General features: G+C 35.6%; 1 protein-coding gene across 1 annotated transcript in view; it reads right to left on the bottom strand.

Moving 5' to 3' along the window:
* Window positions 1-14,508, bottom strand: part of LOC129072570 (probable ATP-dependent RNA helicase DDX60) — a 93,494-nt gene extending 78,986 nt beyond the window's left edge. The window contains exons 1-6 of the mRNA XM_054576073.1: window positions 14,322-14,508; window positions 3,752-3,861; window positions 3,512-3,581; window positions 2,744-2,933; window positions 1,313-1,654; window positions 259-375 (exon numbers count right to left, since the gene is read on the bottom strand). Coding sequence (XP_054432048.1) covers window positions 259-375; window positions 1,313-1,654; window positions 2,744-2,933; window positions 3,512-3,581; window positions 3,752-3,755 — 723 coding nt within the window. The 5' untranslated portion in view covers window positions 3,756-3,861; window positions 14,322-14,508. The remainder of the gene's footprint in view (window positions 1-258; window positions 376-1,312; window positions 1,655-2,743; window positions 2,934-3,511; window positions 3,582-3,751; window positions 3,862-14,321) is intronic.
* Between the last annotated feature and the right edge of the window lie 1,012 nt (window positions 14,509-15,520).

Raw genomic sequence — 15,520 nt, 5'->3', positions numbered from 1 at the left:
AAATGGATGTGGGACTCTGCATAGAATCTGGAACAGAAAGAAGATATTAGTGGAAAAATAAGTGAAATTCAAATAAGGTCTGAAGCTTAATAATAGTGTTATTCTGATGTTACTTCTCTGGTTTTGATCAATGTACTATGGTTACAAAAGGTGGAAACATTAGAAGAAGCTGTGTAAGAGGTATACAGGAATTTTTTTTCATAATTAAAAAAATTAGTTCAAATAAAAGGGTTTTTAAAAAAAAAAATGTTTCAGTACCTCTTCCACCATATTGTCCCCTATTGAATTTCCAAAAAGAGGTTTGAATGCAAAAACTCTACATTCTTCCAAGTGTTTAATCAGGGCTATATAAGCATTCTCAATCTGCTGTTTATTCTGTAAAAAGAAGACAAGTCACATAAATTGTCTTAAATAAAATATCTAATTAGTTTCCTAATACAGAAAAATCAGATATGGAAGATATAATCATTATAATATACTGTATTTGTAAGCAAAAAAATTACACTAATGTAATTCTAGATCATTAGCTATGCATTTAAAGCCTGCCAGACAGCACTATTTTGTCTTAGTCAAATGAAGTTAGTGCATTGAACTTTTAACAACTTTATAAAGGTATAATTATCTAAAAAATTTCTAAAATTATCATAAAATTTACCCACTTTAAGAGTATAATTCTACATTTTTAGGTAAATTTACAGAGTTGTACAACAATTACCATAATCTAATTTTACACTTCCAACATTTCAAAAAGAAGATTTCAAGAAATAAACTGATTTCAGTTATTTTCCTTATCAACCTTCTTCACGGTTTTCTCATTAAACACTACATGTTTTAACTATCAATTCACTAGTATGTCTCAGCAACAGAGGCATGCCTTTACCTCCAATTTAATGCATTTCTGACCTTTATTAATTCAAAGGCAGTATACCACACAGTGGTTAAACAAACAAAGACTATAGTCAGACTGCCCCTTTTTAATTCCAAACTCTATTATTAATTTGGTGTTGATGATGACCAATTGCTTATTCAAGTACCTATTTCCTTATCTGTAAAACAGAGAAGATACTAACATCTACACAGGGTTGTTGTGAAGATTAAATAAAATGACTCATAAGAAGAACCAAGCACCATTGTTATGACAGTAAGTGCTCAATAAATGACTGCATTTGTATTATTATTATTATTAATATTCTATACCTCTCTGTTAAATCTATGATAACTTCCATAGAAGAGGTAAAAAATAGAACTGAATCAAGTAATTCAGAAAATTTTGTAAAAGTCTAGAAGAAATTTGCCTTTTGATATAAATTACCTCCTTGAAAAACTTTTGTTTGCTGGACTTGCTTGGCATAAAGTACGCATAAAGTCGAAGAATATCAGACACTTGCCCTGAGGCAAGCACAGCATTGACCTTCATTGACCAAGACTGAATGATTAAAAAGCTGAAAAGGTATGTTTGTAGATGGTTCAAGCCTTCATCTGCAACTATCAGGAAATATGGGTAACTCTCATTCAAGAAAGTTTTCCATTCTTGTGATAAACATCCAGAATATGTTGTTCGAATATCAATGGTGGTGTTATGCTGAAGATGAAGAATTAAGGCAGTTCTCAAAGAAAGGAGTTCAGGTAAGTCGAAATATGCATACTCAGCATCCTATATGGGAGGAATAAAGTACTTTACTTTTGAAATATTATTTAGTAATTAACACATATCATTAAATTCATTAAAGGAATAGGTCCCAACACATCTCTGTTATGTTTCATAGTCAGGGAATAGACCTTTAAACTTTGACTATCATTTCACAAACACCTGCCATAAAACTTCACTTGGATTTAAATACACGTATCCCTCTTGGGGAGGCACACGATACTTGGTATTTATCTCTTTCCCTTCCCACACTAATTCTTCTCCTCTCCAACCTCATTTCAAAAAGGAAAAGGTGACACAAAAACATGTCAAAGAAAATGGTGTACACAGATTATCCAGGAAAAGAACGCTGCCGTGGATTGCTTTGTTTAAGAGGACTGTCTCAGATCGTTGTGACCTACCTGAAGCAGCACAGGTTTTTCTCAACAGACCAAAATTACTGTGATAAACTGACTGTCAGCATTAGGCTAGAACCCTGGCTCTTTATTCAAAACATGGCTTGCAAGTAGTCAGCAATGTTCAAAAATCTAACAATAATGTGAGCTGCAAATTAACTGAACATTCACCAAAATCTTTAAGAGTAACATGATAGGAAGGGGAAACGGTGGTAGTGGTTATATATACCTGTATTTGAAGTTGTTAAAATGTTATTAATTATATTCTTAATTTTTAAAAATCCGACTAAAAATATTCATGTGGAGGTATTTATTACAGAGCAAATAATAAAGAAGCAGCATTAGTGAGTTTGATATTCTTCTGGAATCAAATAAGTTGACTACTGAGTTTTGAAGACAGAAGTTGGAAGACTAGACCCCAGGGATCAATTAAACCACTGTTCAGGAGATTTCTCATCCTTTTTCATGAACCTGTGTATCCTTACAAACAAGTTCCATTATTGTGAACAGAGAACAATCTTAAATTGCATCAGGTAAATTAAATCTACTTAAATCATGGGTAATTGTTTATTTGTTTTCTGTTCTTTTAAATTTTCTAAATATAGATATATGTCAATTTGTAATAAGAAAAAATGTTTATAATATAATCAATTTTAGTTTTAGTTCTCAAATCATAGAAAATAACTCAACTACACAGTACCTTGAAGAAAACTATGGCAAATTGTCCTCCTTTATCAATAAGATCCACAAGGTAGCGTTCAACCAGATAGAAGAAGTGGAGCTCCTGCCCCTGTTTTAATGATCTCTCACATAAGAACATGGTAAGTAATGAATCTCCATCAATGAGAAAAAATTCAGATTCAACAAAATCACTGAATATACTGGAATAACTAAAATGAAAGCAGTAAAAACAAAAATTACATATAAATTAAATAAGGTCCAAAAAGGGCAGCAGTCTTATTATTATCACTATCATCAATAGCTGAATTTACTGAGTAATTATTTTATGCCAGATTCAATGCTAAAACTTTTCAAATATATCCATATGTATTGCTATCTTTCATAAAAAAAGAAGGCAGGATCAGTCCCACTACACTCAAAGTGATAGGGAAAATTATGTAAACCATATGGCAAAATCTGGATTGGACTCAAGAATTAACACCCATATTCTAAATATAGACCTATATTATATTTCCTTCTTGCCTAACCAATCTTGTTCCTTTATAAAACAGTGAGTTCATTGACAGCTGTAGATAAAGAAAGCAAGAAAAACATGGTTTTCATTCACCACCAAACAGCTCTAAAGGTTCTCTATTAAATAATCACATATATAACTATATACATATAATATACTATAATACATACTAAGATAGATGATGATATAGATAGATACTTCTTTAACATCAAAAAGATATACAGGAATATAATATAGCATTTTACATCTTTTTATTCCTACCACATTACTCACTCAGCTTTTGGCAGTTCATTCAAAATTAACTCTGACATTTTCTTTAAAATCTCTGTACATTTTTCTAAACCTAAAAAAAGAGAAAGAAAATGGGTTATTTTCATTCTACCTTTTTAAAAAGAGCTATAATTTACTTACTATTAAAAAAAGAAATAGTAATAAAGTTATTTAATTCTATTAAAACTGCAGCATACAAAATCACTATTTTATAAATTATGAAAATTTTAAATTGAAAATTACCCATTTTTGCTGCTTCTTGTGCCTTCAACCTGAACTGGAAAATATTAAATACAGCAAATATCCTTTACTTGGGTACCTCTAAGTGGCAACTATTAATTACACTGGCAGACCTACAAAAAAGAATAAAAATTAGAAATGTATCCCATGAACAAATAGTACTGAATGACTACAGTGTTTTAAACAAAACATATAGCACTGGGAATACAAGAATATACAAAAGTCAACATGCTGTCAATTCTTGTGAAGCTTAAAATCTCTCAGGAAAGACAAATATTAATCAGATAATCATATAAATAATGGGAAATTAAAAATGTGAGAAAGTTAAAGAGGTCAGAGGAAGCTTCCCCAAAGAACTAATACTTAGGCCAACTTCTGAATGATGAAACAAGAATTAATTAAATAAGGTGAGAGGGTCAGCAATGAGAATACCAAAATACCATGTACATAAGTCCTGTGTCATGGAAGAATGTGGCTGGAACTAGATACTGGAAAGAAGCCACCCAGGCTGGAGCGGAGAGAGTGAAGGAAAAACCAGCTGTGCTAGAGAGGACTACAGGAATATAAAGGTACTCAAAGCCTTTGAGGGCATGTCTTTGACCCTAAAATCCACTGATAGATTTTAAGCAGTAGTATTATGATTAGCTTTGCATTTTGAAAGGTTACTCTGGCTACAGTACAGATAGATAGGATGGAAGCAAAAAGCCGGTGAGTAGAGAGAAAGTCACTGTTTGGAAGAGCAATGACAACAGTTTGACCTAATAGAGCTTGATGGTAGTTTGAAGCACATACTGATATTAAATATTTAGAAGGTGAGTTTTGACATGATCTGGTAATGAATCAGGTATGGATGTAGAAGGGGGGAGAGTGAGGTTTCTCACCCTAGGATTCTACCTGATGCAACAGGATAAATAACTAGGCCATTCCCTAGGCAGGAAACCTTGGAACAAGGTCATATTTGAGGAAAAGATCATGAGTTCATTTGTGGTCAACCTGAGTTTGACTTGCTTTTGAAACTTGCCATAGATATATCATGAAAGTAATTAAATATACAGTTCTAGAAGTCAAACACAAGGTCTGGGCTAGACCTGAATACATGGGAAACCTGAGTACTTTGGTAAGTGAGGTCAGGGGTGGATGAGCTTGCTTAAATAGAAAGACACAGCATCGTGGAAGAAAAGAAAAGGACTGAACATCCAGTTTTGCAGATCACTAATATCTAATAAATGTCAAGAGAGGAGTAAGAGTCTGCAAAGCAACTGAGAAAACTATGAAAGTGGCCAAAGAAAATGCACTTAGGCATATTTTCAGAGAAAGCAAATATCAAGGCATTTTTCAAATATGCATACAGTGTGTTAGGGCTGTGAAACTTGATAGGTACATATTACATGACATTAGGGAACATAAAATGAGGAGGTACATCTTGATATTAAATATTACACTAATAATGTGAGGAAGTATATGGCTGTAAAAATGAGTAAGTTTGAAGAAAGAAGAAATGACTATGGGCTGGAATGTTTAGGAGACAATAGAGGCAGGCCAGAAGCTTGGTCTCTGTCTCACCCAGTTAGTCTGTCCTTTTTAAAGGTATATAGAACATCGACTCCTCGCCAAGCATTTTACCTGCAACATATCCAAATATGCATGAGATATGATCCCCTTACCTGACAACCTGGTAAGGGTTGAAAAAGAATTAAATCCAACAGAATAGTGTGCTGAGTGATCAAGCAGAAATGACACAAGAAGCCATTAGAGGACTGAAAAGGAGATTTTCAATCAACTGGAGAGGTCAGGGTCCTGTGTTCTGAGGTTTCAAGGACACACTGAAAAGATGATGAAGAATTTTTGCAGATTGGGGAAGGTAAGATATATAGGAGATTGCATTCCAGGAAACAAAACAACGCTGGTTTAATACTCAGATATGTGAAACTGCATGACAAGTTTGAGCTTGTCGTTCCACAGGTCATTCTACATGGCATAACACAGGGTAACTTGTTTGAAATAACAATTTGGTATGACCCAGGTTATAAAGACCTTTTGCCTGGGAGTTAAGTTTAGGCATTATCCTGAAAATGCTGACATTCATTTCCTGTGATCCTCAACCTCACTAATCGCATATTAGTCAAACTGTCTTCAGTTCTCCAAATAGTACTATACTCAAACAGAAAAGGCGGGTCAGAGAGAACCAAGCAGTTAAGAGAAAATTAATCCTAAATGCATTACAGAAGGGGAAGCTTCAGAAAACATAGTGTCAGATTCTACACGATGAAGTAAGTTAATTCTCAGGTCCCCAGATGTTCGCAGTACACTTAAAGTCTCAGGAATATTTTATGGTACTCCTAGGAAAAAATAAATACATAAGTTTATTTAATAAGTAGTTAGCTCCAAAGTAATAAGTCCTAGCAACTTCATTTGAAAATACAATACACATAAATTGAGAGGAATAATAGTTTTTTTAATAGTAACAGTTGCGAATGAAACATGTGCTGGACACTGTACAACTTTTCCACAATGGCCACAGTAATAGAATAAAACTGTCCTCAATTTGACAGTTAAGGCATTCCATAGTCTCCTGTCTACTCTCTTCTCACATATCCTACAGGAAACTTTCCTTATTAAATTTTATTCTGAAGTCTTACCTTCCTTAACATTTACACAGAATTTACAGTCCTATGTCCAGTTTGTTCTCATTTAATGAAGAGGCATAATGGAGAAAATAAAACCAGCTCTCTACCATTGTGATCACTAAGTGAATATGTATTAAAAAATTAGAATCACTTGAGGGGAGGGAAATGAGAAGCCAGATGAATAAAGAAGATTCAAGGACAAAATAGTCCTTTAAAAAGTTCTAATTAAAAGTCTCAATAGTCACAATGATATATAATTTTAAAAAAACAGAGTGTTATAGCAAAAAAAAATGCTCATAAAAATTTAAAATATAATTTCAGAAAAGTTCATATGAAGAACAATAAAATGAACATGATAAAATCTCAATTTAGTAATCTAGGGGTTAAAAATCTAGACAATTTCTTAGAGAACAGAAGAAAAAACAAAGAGATGTAAAAAAAGAAAATACTAAGAAACATGAAGAATAAATCAGCCCTGGCTGGTTTGGCTCAGCGGATTAAGCACCAACCTGTGAACCAAAAGGCCACCAGTTTGATTCTCAGTCAGGGTGTATGCCAGGCTTGTGGGCCAGGCTGCCGGGCAGGGGCGTGTGAGAGGCAACTGATCCATGTGTCTCTCACATATCAATGTTTCTCTCCCTTCTCCTCTCTCTAATAGTAAATAAATAAAATCTTTAAAAAAAGAATAAATCAAAAAGTTCTAAATATACCTCATAATAATTCCAATAGAACTAAGATTCCAAAGTGGGGTCAGCATAAAAATAATCAAAGATATAATGAAGTAATATAATAATATTAAACCAAAGTTAAAGAAAAATATACATTTTTAGATTGAGAAGATTTTTACAAATGAGCAGAAATAAGGACAGAAGAGAAAACCACACTTAGACACAGCTCATTGCAGACCTCTAAAAACAAAGACAAAGACAAAGATATGCTACAAAAAATGTAAGTCAGACGGACCATATGTGAAGTGGTTAAATGCATGAGCACTGTTAGCAGACTCTCTGGGTTTTAATCCAGGTTCTGAAACATACTATACTTTTATAACCTGAGGCAAATTATTTACTTTCTCTATGTCTCAGTTTACTCATCAGTAAAATTGGGATTGGGATAGAGAATAAGTAGTACTCTCCTCTGATGGGGATTTCAAGCTATTTAATGTACGAGCTAATGATACAAATTAATGAAAATAGTACATGGTACACAGTTAGAACTCATTAAAATGAGGAGCATTATTGGATATCTTGATAGAATAATGTTTTTAAAGTTCTAAGGGGAAAAATAACTTGAACTTACAATAGAATTCTGTATTGTCATTTGACCCATTAAGAGGGCAAAAAAACCCAATATTACTAGACATGTAAGAAGTCATAAATTTCACCAACTACCTTTTTTAAATAATAATTTTATTTTAAGAGATAGTAAGTTGGAAAAAATCAAGAAACAGTGAAACAATGGACAATCCAGAAGAATTAAAGGAAACTATAAAGAAAAATAAGTATATTTTTATGAGAAGATGTTAACTAAACTTTTTTCAGTAATCATTTCACAATACATGTAAATCAAACCATCATGCCATGTGCCTTAAACTGATACAGTTTAACTGATACAGTATGTGAATTATTTCTCAATAAAACTGGGAAAAATTTAAATAGGAACAACGGCAAAGCTGGTGAGGATATGGAGAAACTGAATCACTCTTATATTGCTGGTTGGAGTGCAAAATGGTACAGCTACTCTGGTAAACAGTTGGGAAGTATTTTAAAAAACTAAACATGGCTCTGCCATACAACCCAGCAACTGCCCTCCTAAATATATATATTTAATCAGAACAGTAAGAAGAAAGAAGAATTCAAAATAATGAGGACAGGCTCAGAAGTCTCTGGGACATCTTCAAACATATACACATCTAAATCACAGGGGCGCCAGAAGGAGAAGAGGAAGAGCAAGAAATTGAAAACTTATTTGAAAAAATAATGAAGGAAACTTCCCTAATTTGTCATAGGAAATAGATATATAAGTCCAGGAAGCACAGAGTCCCAAACAAGTTGGATCCAAAGAGGACCGCACCAAGACACCCCATAATTAAAATGCCAAAGGTTAAAGATAAAGAGAGAATCTTAAAAGCAGCAAGAGATAAATAGATAGTTACCTACAAAGGAGTTCCCATAAGACTGTCAGCTGATTGCTCAAAAGAACTTTACAGACTAGAAGGGATTGGCGAGAAGTATTCAAAATGATGAAAAGCAAGGACCGACAACCTAGATTACTCTATCCAAAAAAACTATTATTGAGAATTAAAGGGCAGATAAAGTGCTTCCCAAACAAGGTAAAACTAAAGGAGTTCATCATCACCAAACCATTATTATGTGAAATGTTAAAGGGAATTGTATAAGAAAAAGAAGACCAAAACAATTATCATTAAAATGGCAATAAATGCAAAACTATCAACAATTGAATCTAAAAAACAAAAGCAAACAAGCAGAACAGGAACAAAATCATAGATATGGAGATCGTTTGGGGGGTTATCAGCTGGGAGGGGGACAGGGGAGAAAGGGGGAAAAATTGCAGGGATTAAGAAGTACAAATTAGTAGGTACAAAATAGATAGGGGAATGTTAAGAACAGTATAGGAAATGGAGTAGCCAAAGAACTCCTATGCACGACCCATTGACATGAACTAAGTGTGGGGGGAGGATTGTTGGAGGAAATGGGTGTACTGGGTGGAGGGGGGCAACGGGGGAAAAATTGGGACAACTGTAACAGCATAATCGATAAAACAGATTTAAAAAATGAAAAGGGAGAAATTAATTAAGCTGAGTTGGTATGTTAAAATATAAGAGAAGTAGAGCCAAATAAATGTTAAATAACTTAGTCTTTCTCTGTCTCTTAAAGTTATAAGACTTATCATGTCTTTGAAATGCAAACACCAAGAAACTAAGCAAATTATTGCCCAGAGAGATTGAAAGGAAAAAACAAGTGGCCTTTTAAAAATACCGACTACTATATAAGTTCCCTCACCAAAACTGATTTGTATAAGAGCTATAGTTTTTCACAGAACTACTAAAAAAAAAATGATAAAATGAAATGACTGTATATGAAATATAGAATTATGTTTTTATTAGTAGAAAAGATGAAGCACGAAGATGTGCTTTTGTTGAGAGAAAGAAGAGAATATGATTTCGAGATAAAGAAGATATGAAGTACACAAGAGTTCTGCGCCCCCGACTCCGCTTTGGTGAAGAAAGAAAAAAGGAAAGTAATTTTGTCCTAAAGTAAAATGATTGTTTCAATATAAAAAAGGAAATGATATGACAAAAAAATGAGAGGTGTGTGTAAGTTGCAGAAGGTTTGTGTATGTTACAGAAGGTGGGTGGAAGTTGTAAAATGTTTGTGGAGAAGGGGTCTTAAAAAAATAATTTTACATATGGTCAAACTAAGTTTGGAATGGATAACTAAGTCAATTATTGTACATCATTTAAACATGTATGAATAGGAACTCTCACCAGATTTTTTAATCATAGCCATTTTTAAGTCTTTTATCATGTACAGATAATCACTGTTTTACTGTGATACTCGGGGAAAAATATTCCTACAAATGTGTTTCATTTTCAAAGATTCATTAAAAAAAAGAAAACTCTGACAAGTACTCTAAAATACAGATTTCTCATACCTTAAAAAACATAACATTGGCCCTCTCTGGTGTGGCTCAACTGGTTGGGCATTGTCCTGCAAACTGAAAGGTTACCGGTTTGATTCCTGGTCAGGGCACATGATTGGTTGTGGAACACAAAAGAAGTAAAAAACAAAACAAAACAAAACAAAAAAACACTGAAATGGATAAAGATTTACAGAACTGTAAGGAAAAACTGGACTCATTAAACTATTAACAAAAACATCAAGATCAATAAGAATTGATAACATGGGACTGAATGAACTGATAATGATATAATTTCATGACTTCTTTATATGAAATATTACTGGTTTTTTATCTTTATCTTTCAGATATAAAAAAAATTTTCCCTTAAGTTACCTATGATTTACAGCAATTTGTTAATTATACCCTTTTAAAGAGAATTAAATCATTTATCAAAAAAAAAGCATTTATCTTTTCATATCTACCTGATCCCTCTGAAATTTCAGGTACTCTTTACTAATCCATGTGTGATGTAATTTAGAGATGTTGACTCTTAGATGCATGTTTCTCAATTTAAAGAAACCTCTGATACCTAATTTGACTGCTCAACCAATGTATAATTTGAAATTTTAAAATTACTTGGAAATGAAGCTGATGATATTTGTTGTTAACAACTAACCCAAGATTCCAGACTGGGCCTGTATCATTTATACCTTTCTATTTCCCTTTTTTCCTTACTTTAATTCCTTCATATCTCACAAATAATATGAGGCTAAGCACATACTATACTATTTCCTTCCCCCCCGCCTTAATTTCTATCTAGACAAATAACTCAGCATTGAGCATCATCTTTAAACCTGCTTCACAGGTCAAATGGCGCAACTCATTACACACATAGTTAAGGACGCTTTATGCTTGGTGATGTCATCCCCAAAAAAGGCGCCAGATTTGGAAAATTGTTTTTTTTCTCGGGCTTATATTACATTAGCCATCACTGCAATAGTCAACCAGGAAAAATCTTTAAATTTCTTTGCATGAGTTGTATCAGACAGAAAAAAATTGCTCTTGACCATATCTTATGTAACAAGGTGGGATCTGCTCTGTTATTAATACCTTTTGTTGTACTTGGATAAAAAAAAAAACACCTCTGGTAAAATAAAGATGGAACTAAATAAAATATGGGTACAAGCCAATGATTAAGTACAGTGCCCAATGATACTTCATGGTTTTTCAATATCTTCAGCTAACTCCCCTCACGTATTACCTTCTAGTTCAAATCTATTCTTCATTCTGTTTGTTACTATAGAAATGTTTGCTGTTATGAAACCTTGCCTGCAATAGCTCAATGTTATGGATGTCACTTAGGTAATAGCTGCTCAATGTCTTGAAATGACTACTAAGGCCTATGAGACTTCATATCAGATATCTCAAGAAAGTACAGAAAATGTTTGCCTTAGCGAAACACGACTGAAAAACTTTCCTTTTTTCTGGTGCTCTGGTTGCTCAAAGGTGGCCTAAGTTTCCTAAGAAAAAGAAAAACACTTTCTCTGCTACATGGGACATGGCATACCATGAATGAGCCCTCCTGGCAATGAGGGACCAACAATGGCATGACACCCTAAAAGGAGCCATCTGACAACAAAGGACCAATGATGCTTATAATAACTGATTAGTGCTGGGTTGGTTTGTTTTTTAAATTATTGATCAATGATAATTTCAAGGAAATATCTTGATCAAAAAAGGGAAAACTATTAAAAAATTATAAATGGAGCACTTTACAATGGAGCCAGAAGAACTGCCTTGCACACCTTATGCCTCAAACTTCTGGAATGTCAAAACAAGGCAAAACAACCTTTAAAGTGGGCCTAAAGCAACAATTTGTCCCAAAGAACTTTTGCAAAGATAACAAGAAAGCAGATATTATGACTACCAGACTGACGTCTACCACACTAAAAATTTTAAAGATTGTTTAGAATTAGGGCCACTACGGTATGGCTCAGCACCAATAGAAATGTCGATCTTCTATTGATGTAATTGTTCCCCTTCTCTTTCTCATAAATATCTTTGCCTTTGTTTCTTAATCAGAACATTATTTGTGCTTCTGCCTGAATCAGTTCTTTCCAAATAGCTCTTCTTATTAATCCTAAATAAATGCTTTTTTCCTCTGTTATTTTTAGGTTCACAGTATCAATTTCAAAGAGATTTAATGAGCTAGCACTACATTTCCCAGCCCAACATATAGTTTGCTTCTACAATGAATAATCATAATTTTGTAATTATTTACTGATTTTCCATTTTTGACTCAACATAGAAATAAATTACAAGAATTAAAGTCTCAAAATACTATAAATTATGGTCAACCCTAACAATATAAAAATGACATAATTAACCAAATTGAGGAGTTCAGAAAGGGATGAATAGTAGAAAAAGAAGAGTATATACTAAGTTCCTCATTTTTCATAGCGGAAAGTCTATAGATAGCATCTAAAGATAACATATCAAAAATTAAGTATTTCTGAAATCACAAAGTTAATCTGTCTTTCATACAAATACTGCACCATTGGGTTACCAAATAACAGAAAGGAGAAGTTTCATTTCCATTAGTTGGAGGTAATCCAGCTAATAAGGAGATGGAATAACCATTTTACAACTCCTTAATGAATTAATGCATCTTGGTATTTCAGGTGATAGCAGGGGGAAAAAAGAGGCAAATATCTGCTTTTGTATAGAACAACTGCACCATCATTGAAATACTCTAGCCAAAAAACAAAAACTAAACCTGAGTTTGATCAAAGCCCTAGTAGGAATGGCAAAACATTTAGAAAACAGAAGAATATGTTAAATGATATCAGGAGCACCAAGGAATCTCTACAAGACCAAGAGGGGCGGGGCTAAGGGGGAACCCCACTTACTGACAAAAAATTACAAGAGGATGGAAGAGATTATGACAAACCTATCAGTCACAGCAGCATCAATACCTTATTTGAATTCTGACTTAAACAATCTTAAAAAGGAAGAAAGGAAGAGAAGGGGAAAAAAGAGAAATTGTAGGTTATGTGTTAGAGGGAAGATGGCCCAATCCAGAGGAGGCAGCCCACAGGGCGGTGGAGCCATCTGGTGGAAAGAGTCAAGGTCCAGAAACACTGTCTGGAGAGGAGCCAACCAGCAGTGGGGGAGGTTCAAGATGGGCTCCATGAAGCCAGCCCCTCTGGTCTACATGTCCCTACAGTCTCCTCTCCTCAGTGTGGGCAGGACCTGGGTGTTCAACGGAACAGCCTCTCCCATGATTATGTTACATTAGCATGGCAGGCAAGGGAGAGATCCTCCTGCTGGCCTGGAAGACAGAAGCCACCATGTTGTCAGAGGGACATGTGGTTAGGACCCGAGGGTGGAAGCTAAAGGTTGAGAGTAACCCCTAGCCAACAGCCCACAAGAAAACAGGGAACCTCAGTCTCACAACTGTAAGGACTTGGATTCTTCCAACAACCCGAAAGAACACCCAGAGCCTTGATGAGGTGGCAGCCGCAGCAGACACCTTCATTTCAACCTGGTGAGATGCTGGGTGAAGGACTCAGCTAACCTGTGCCAGAACTTCTGATCCACAGAAACTATAAAATAATACATTGCTATTGATTTAAGCTATTAAATTTGTAATAATTCGTAACGCAGCAATAGAAAATGAATACATGCCCTAAATCATGAATACATTCTTTTAACTTTTATATAAGAAATAAATTCTTATTGTGTTAAGCCACTGAAATTTAAGGGTGCATAGGAATCACCTGGGAGATGTTATTAAAATGTAGATTCTAGTTCTACAAGTTTGGAGTTGAGTCTGAGGTTCCACACAAAGGACAAAGCTGCTTGCTGCTGCCAATATCTAGGGAGTTTTTTCATTTGTTTTGCTTTGATTTGGTTTGGGTGTGGCTGTGTGGGGGCGGGGCGGGGGTGGCGGCTGTGGTCAGAGGTAACATCTCTCGGTAGTCCTCAATATCCTCAATACCTCAGATCCCAGGCACGCTTTGTTTGAAGAGGGCCTTTTTAACGCCTGACACTCCCCCTCTCCAGACTTCAGACCTCCGAGCTCATCACCGGTCCCTTTCCTCTGGGCTCCCCAGCCTTGCATCCGGAGCCAGCAGAAGCAAATCCACCACCGCCTTCGGGAGCCCAGTGGCATCAGCAACTCCCTGCACCCCAGGCAGGTGCGCCCACCCGAGAGCCCCCTTTGATCCGGGACCTAGAACCCCCGCGGGACATCGCCGCTCCAGGTCCCTTTCCAAGGACACCCTTCACCTGGACGTACTCACCACCTCCAGCCCTATGTCGGGCTCCGGGGTACCACCTGTTCCTCACCCCGGACTCCGGACTCGGAAACCGAACCTCTTGCGTCCAGAGAGCCGCTGACTGGCGCGCTGCGCGGGAAGGGAGTGACGGATAAGGGACAGCGAGCAGAGACAGAGGAAAGCTGCTGGGAACCCTGGAATGGAGTTGAGCTGAACTGAGTGAAGCCGCCTCAGCCAGTCCTTTAATACCTAGGAATTTACTTTCGGTTTCCTTTTCCATCACAGCGGCGTTTTAGTTTCGTTTCTCGCCATCACAAACTGGGAGACAAGTTTCGGAAAGGTGGGTTTTAGCATCTTTCCCATCAGTCTGAGCCTATTGAAATAGATAGCAGAGGCAATAATACGGACTTTGAAATTTAGACATAAAATAGAGGTAAATGAGGCCGAAAAATCTGGGATACCTAAGGAAGGGAAAATCAACAAGGGTGGAACTTAGATGAAATATTCTGAAATTAGATCATCAGAGGTGGGGTGTTGGTGCTCCACCTTTATCCAAAAAGAAAAACAAAAACAATACATAACAATACACGAACTTGGAGTTTCTATTATGAGAAGCTGATGGTCACTGTTCTGTGTGAACCTTTTGGAACTTTCATGGGCCAGGAAACACCATTTAAAAATGAATTGAAAATGCAACATGCTCACTTTTATTTCTGGTTTAATTGATGTCATTTTTACTTAATTTCTTCCTGTTGATAGTTGCAATTTGGTTTTCAACACAAGCCTCTCCTTCTCATTCATGAATGCTATAAATATGCAAATACACGAGAACTCCAGCAAGTGTAATGAGGGGACAGCAGTGACTTTTGAGTAGTCTTGGGAACCGTGGAGAGCTACAGGTGCTTGCTTGGTCTGCAGGAAAGGTAAGAGCCGAGATATAGATGCTGTTTCACAGGGAAAACCCAGCAGAGCGAGCACAGTGAATGACATACTTTCTTGTCATAAATCAGAGAGTCAAGTTGTTAAAGAAAAAGGTGAGGTTGAAGAGGGTGGCCATTTTTCACATCCATCAAGCTTTCATTTATTTATTTGCAAATTTGTGATGACACTGAGGAAGAAACTAAAAGAACCTGGACCTTGACACATAGCTGGCCTAAAGTTACCTCACATTCATGCCCCTCCCTCGCGAACCATCTCTAATGAACTTGTCTGTGGTAAGTTGA

Source organism: Pteronotus mesoamericanus, unplaced genomic scaffold (assembly GCF_021234165.1).
Source record: "Pteronotus mesoamericanus isolate MK-2021 breed Mesoamerican mustached bat unplaced genomic scaffold, CSHL_Meso_final contig_32, whole genome shotgun sequence".
NCBI classification, from domain to species: Eukaryota; Metazoa; Chordata; class Mammalia; order Chiroptera; family Mormoopidae; genus Pteronotus; species Pteronotus mesoamericanus.
Note: the sequence above shows the minus strand (reverse complement) of the source record. Positions and strands in the feature narration are given on the sequence as shown.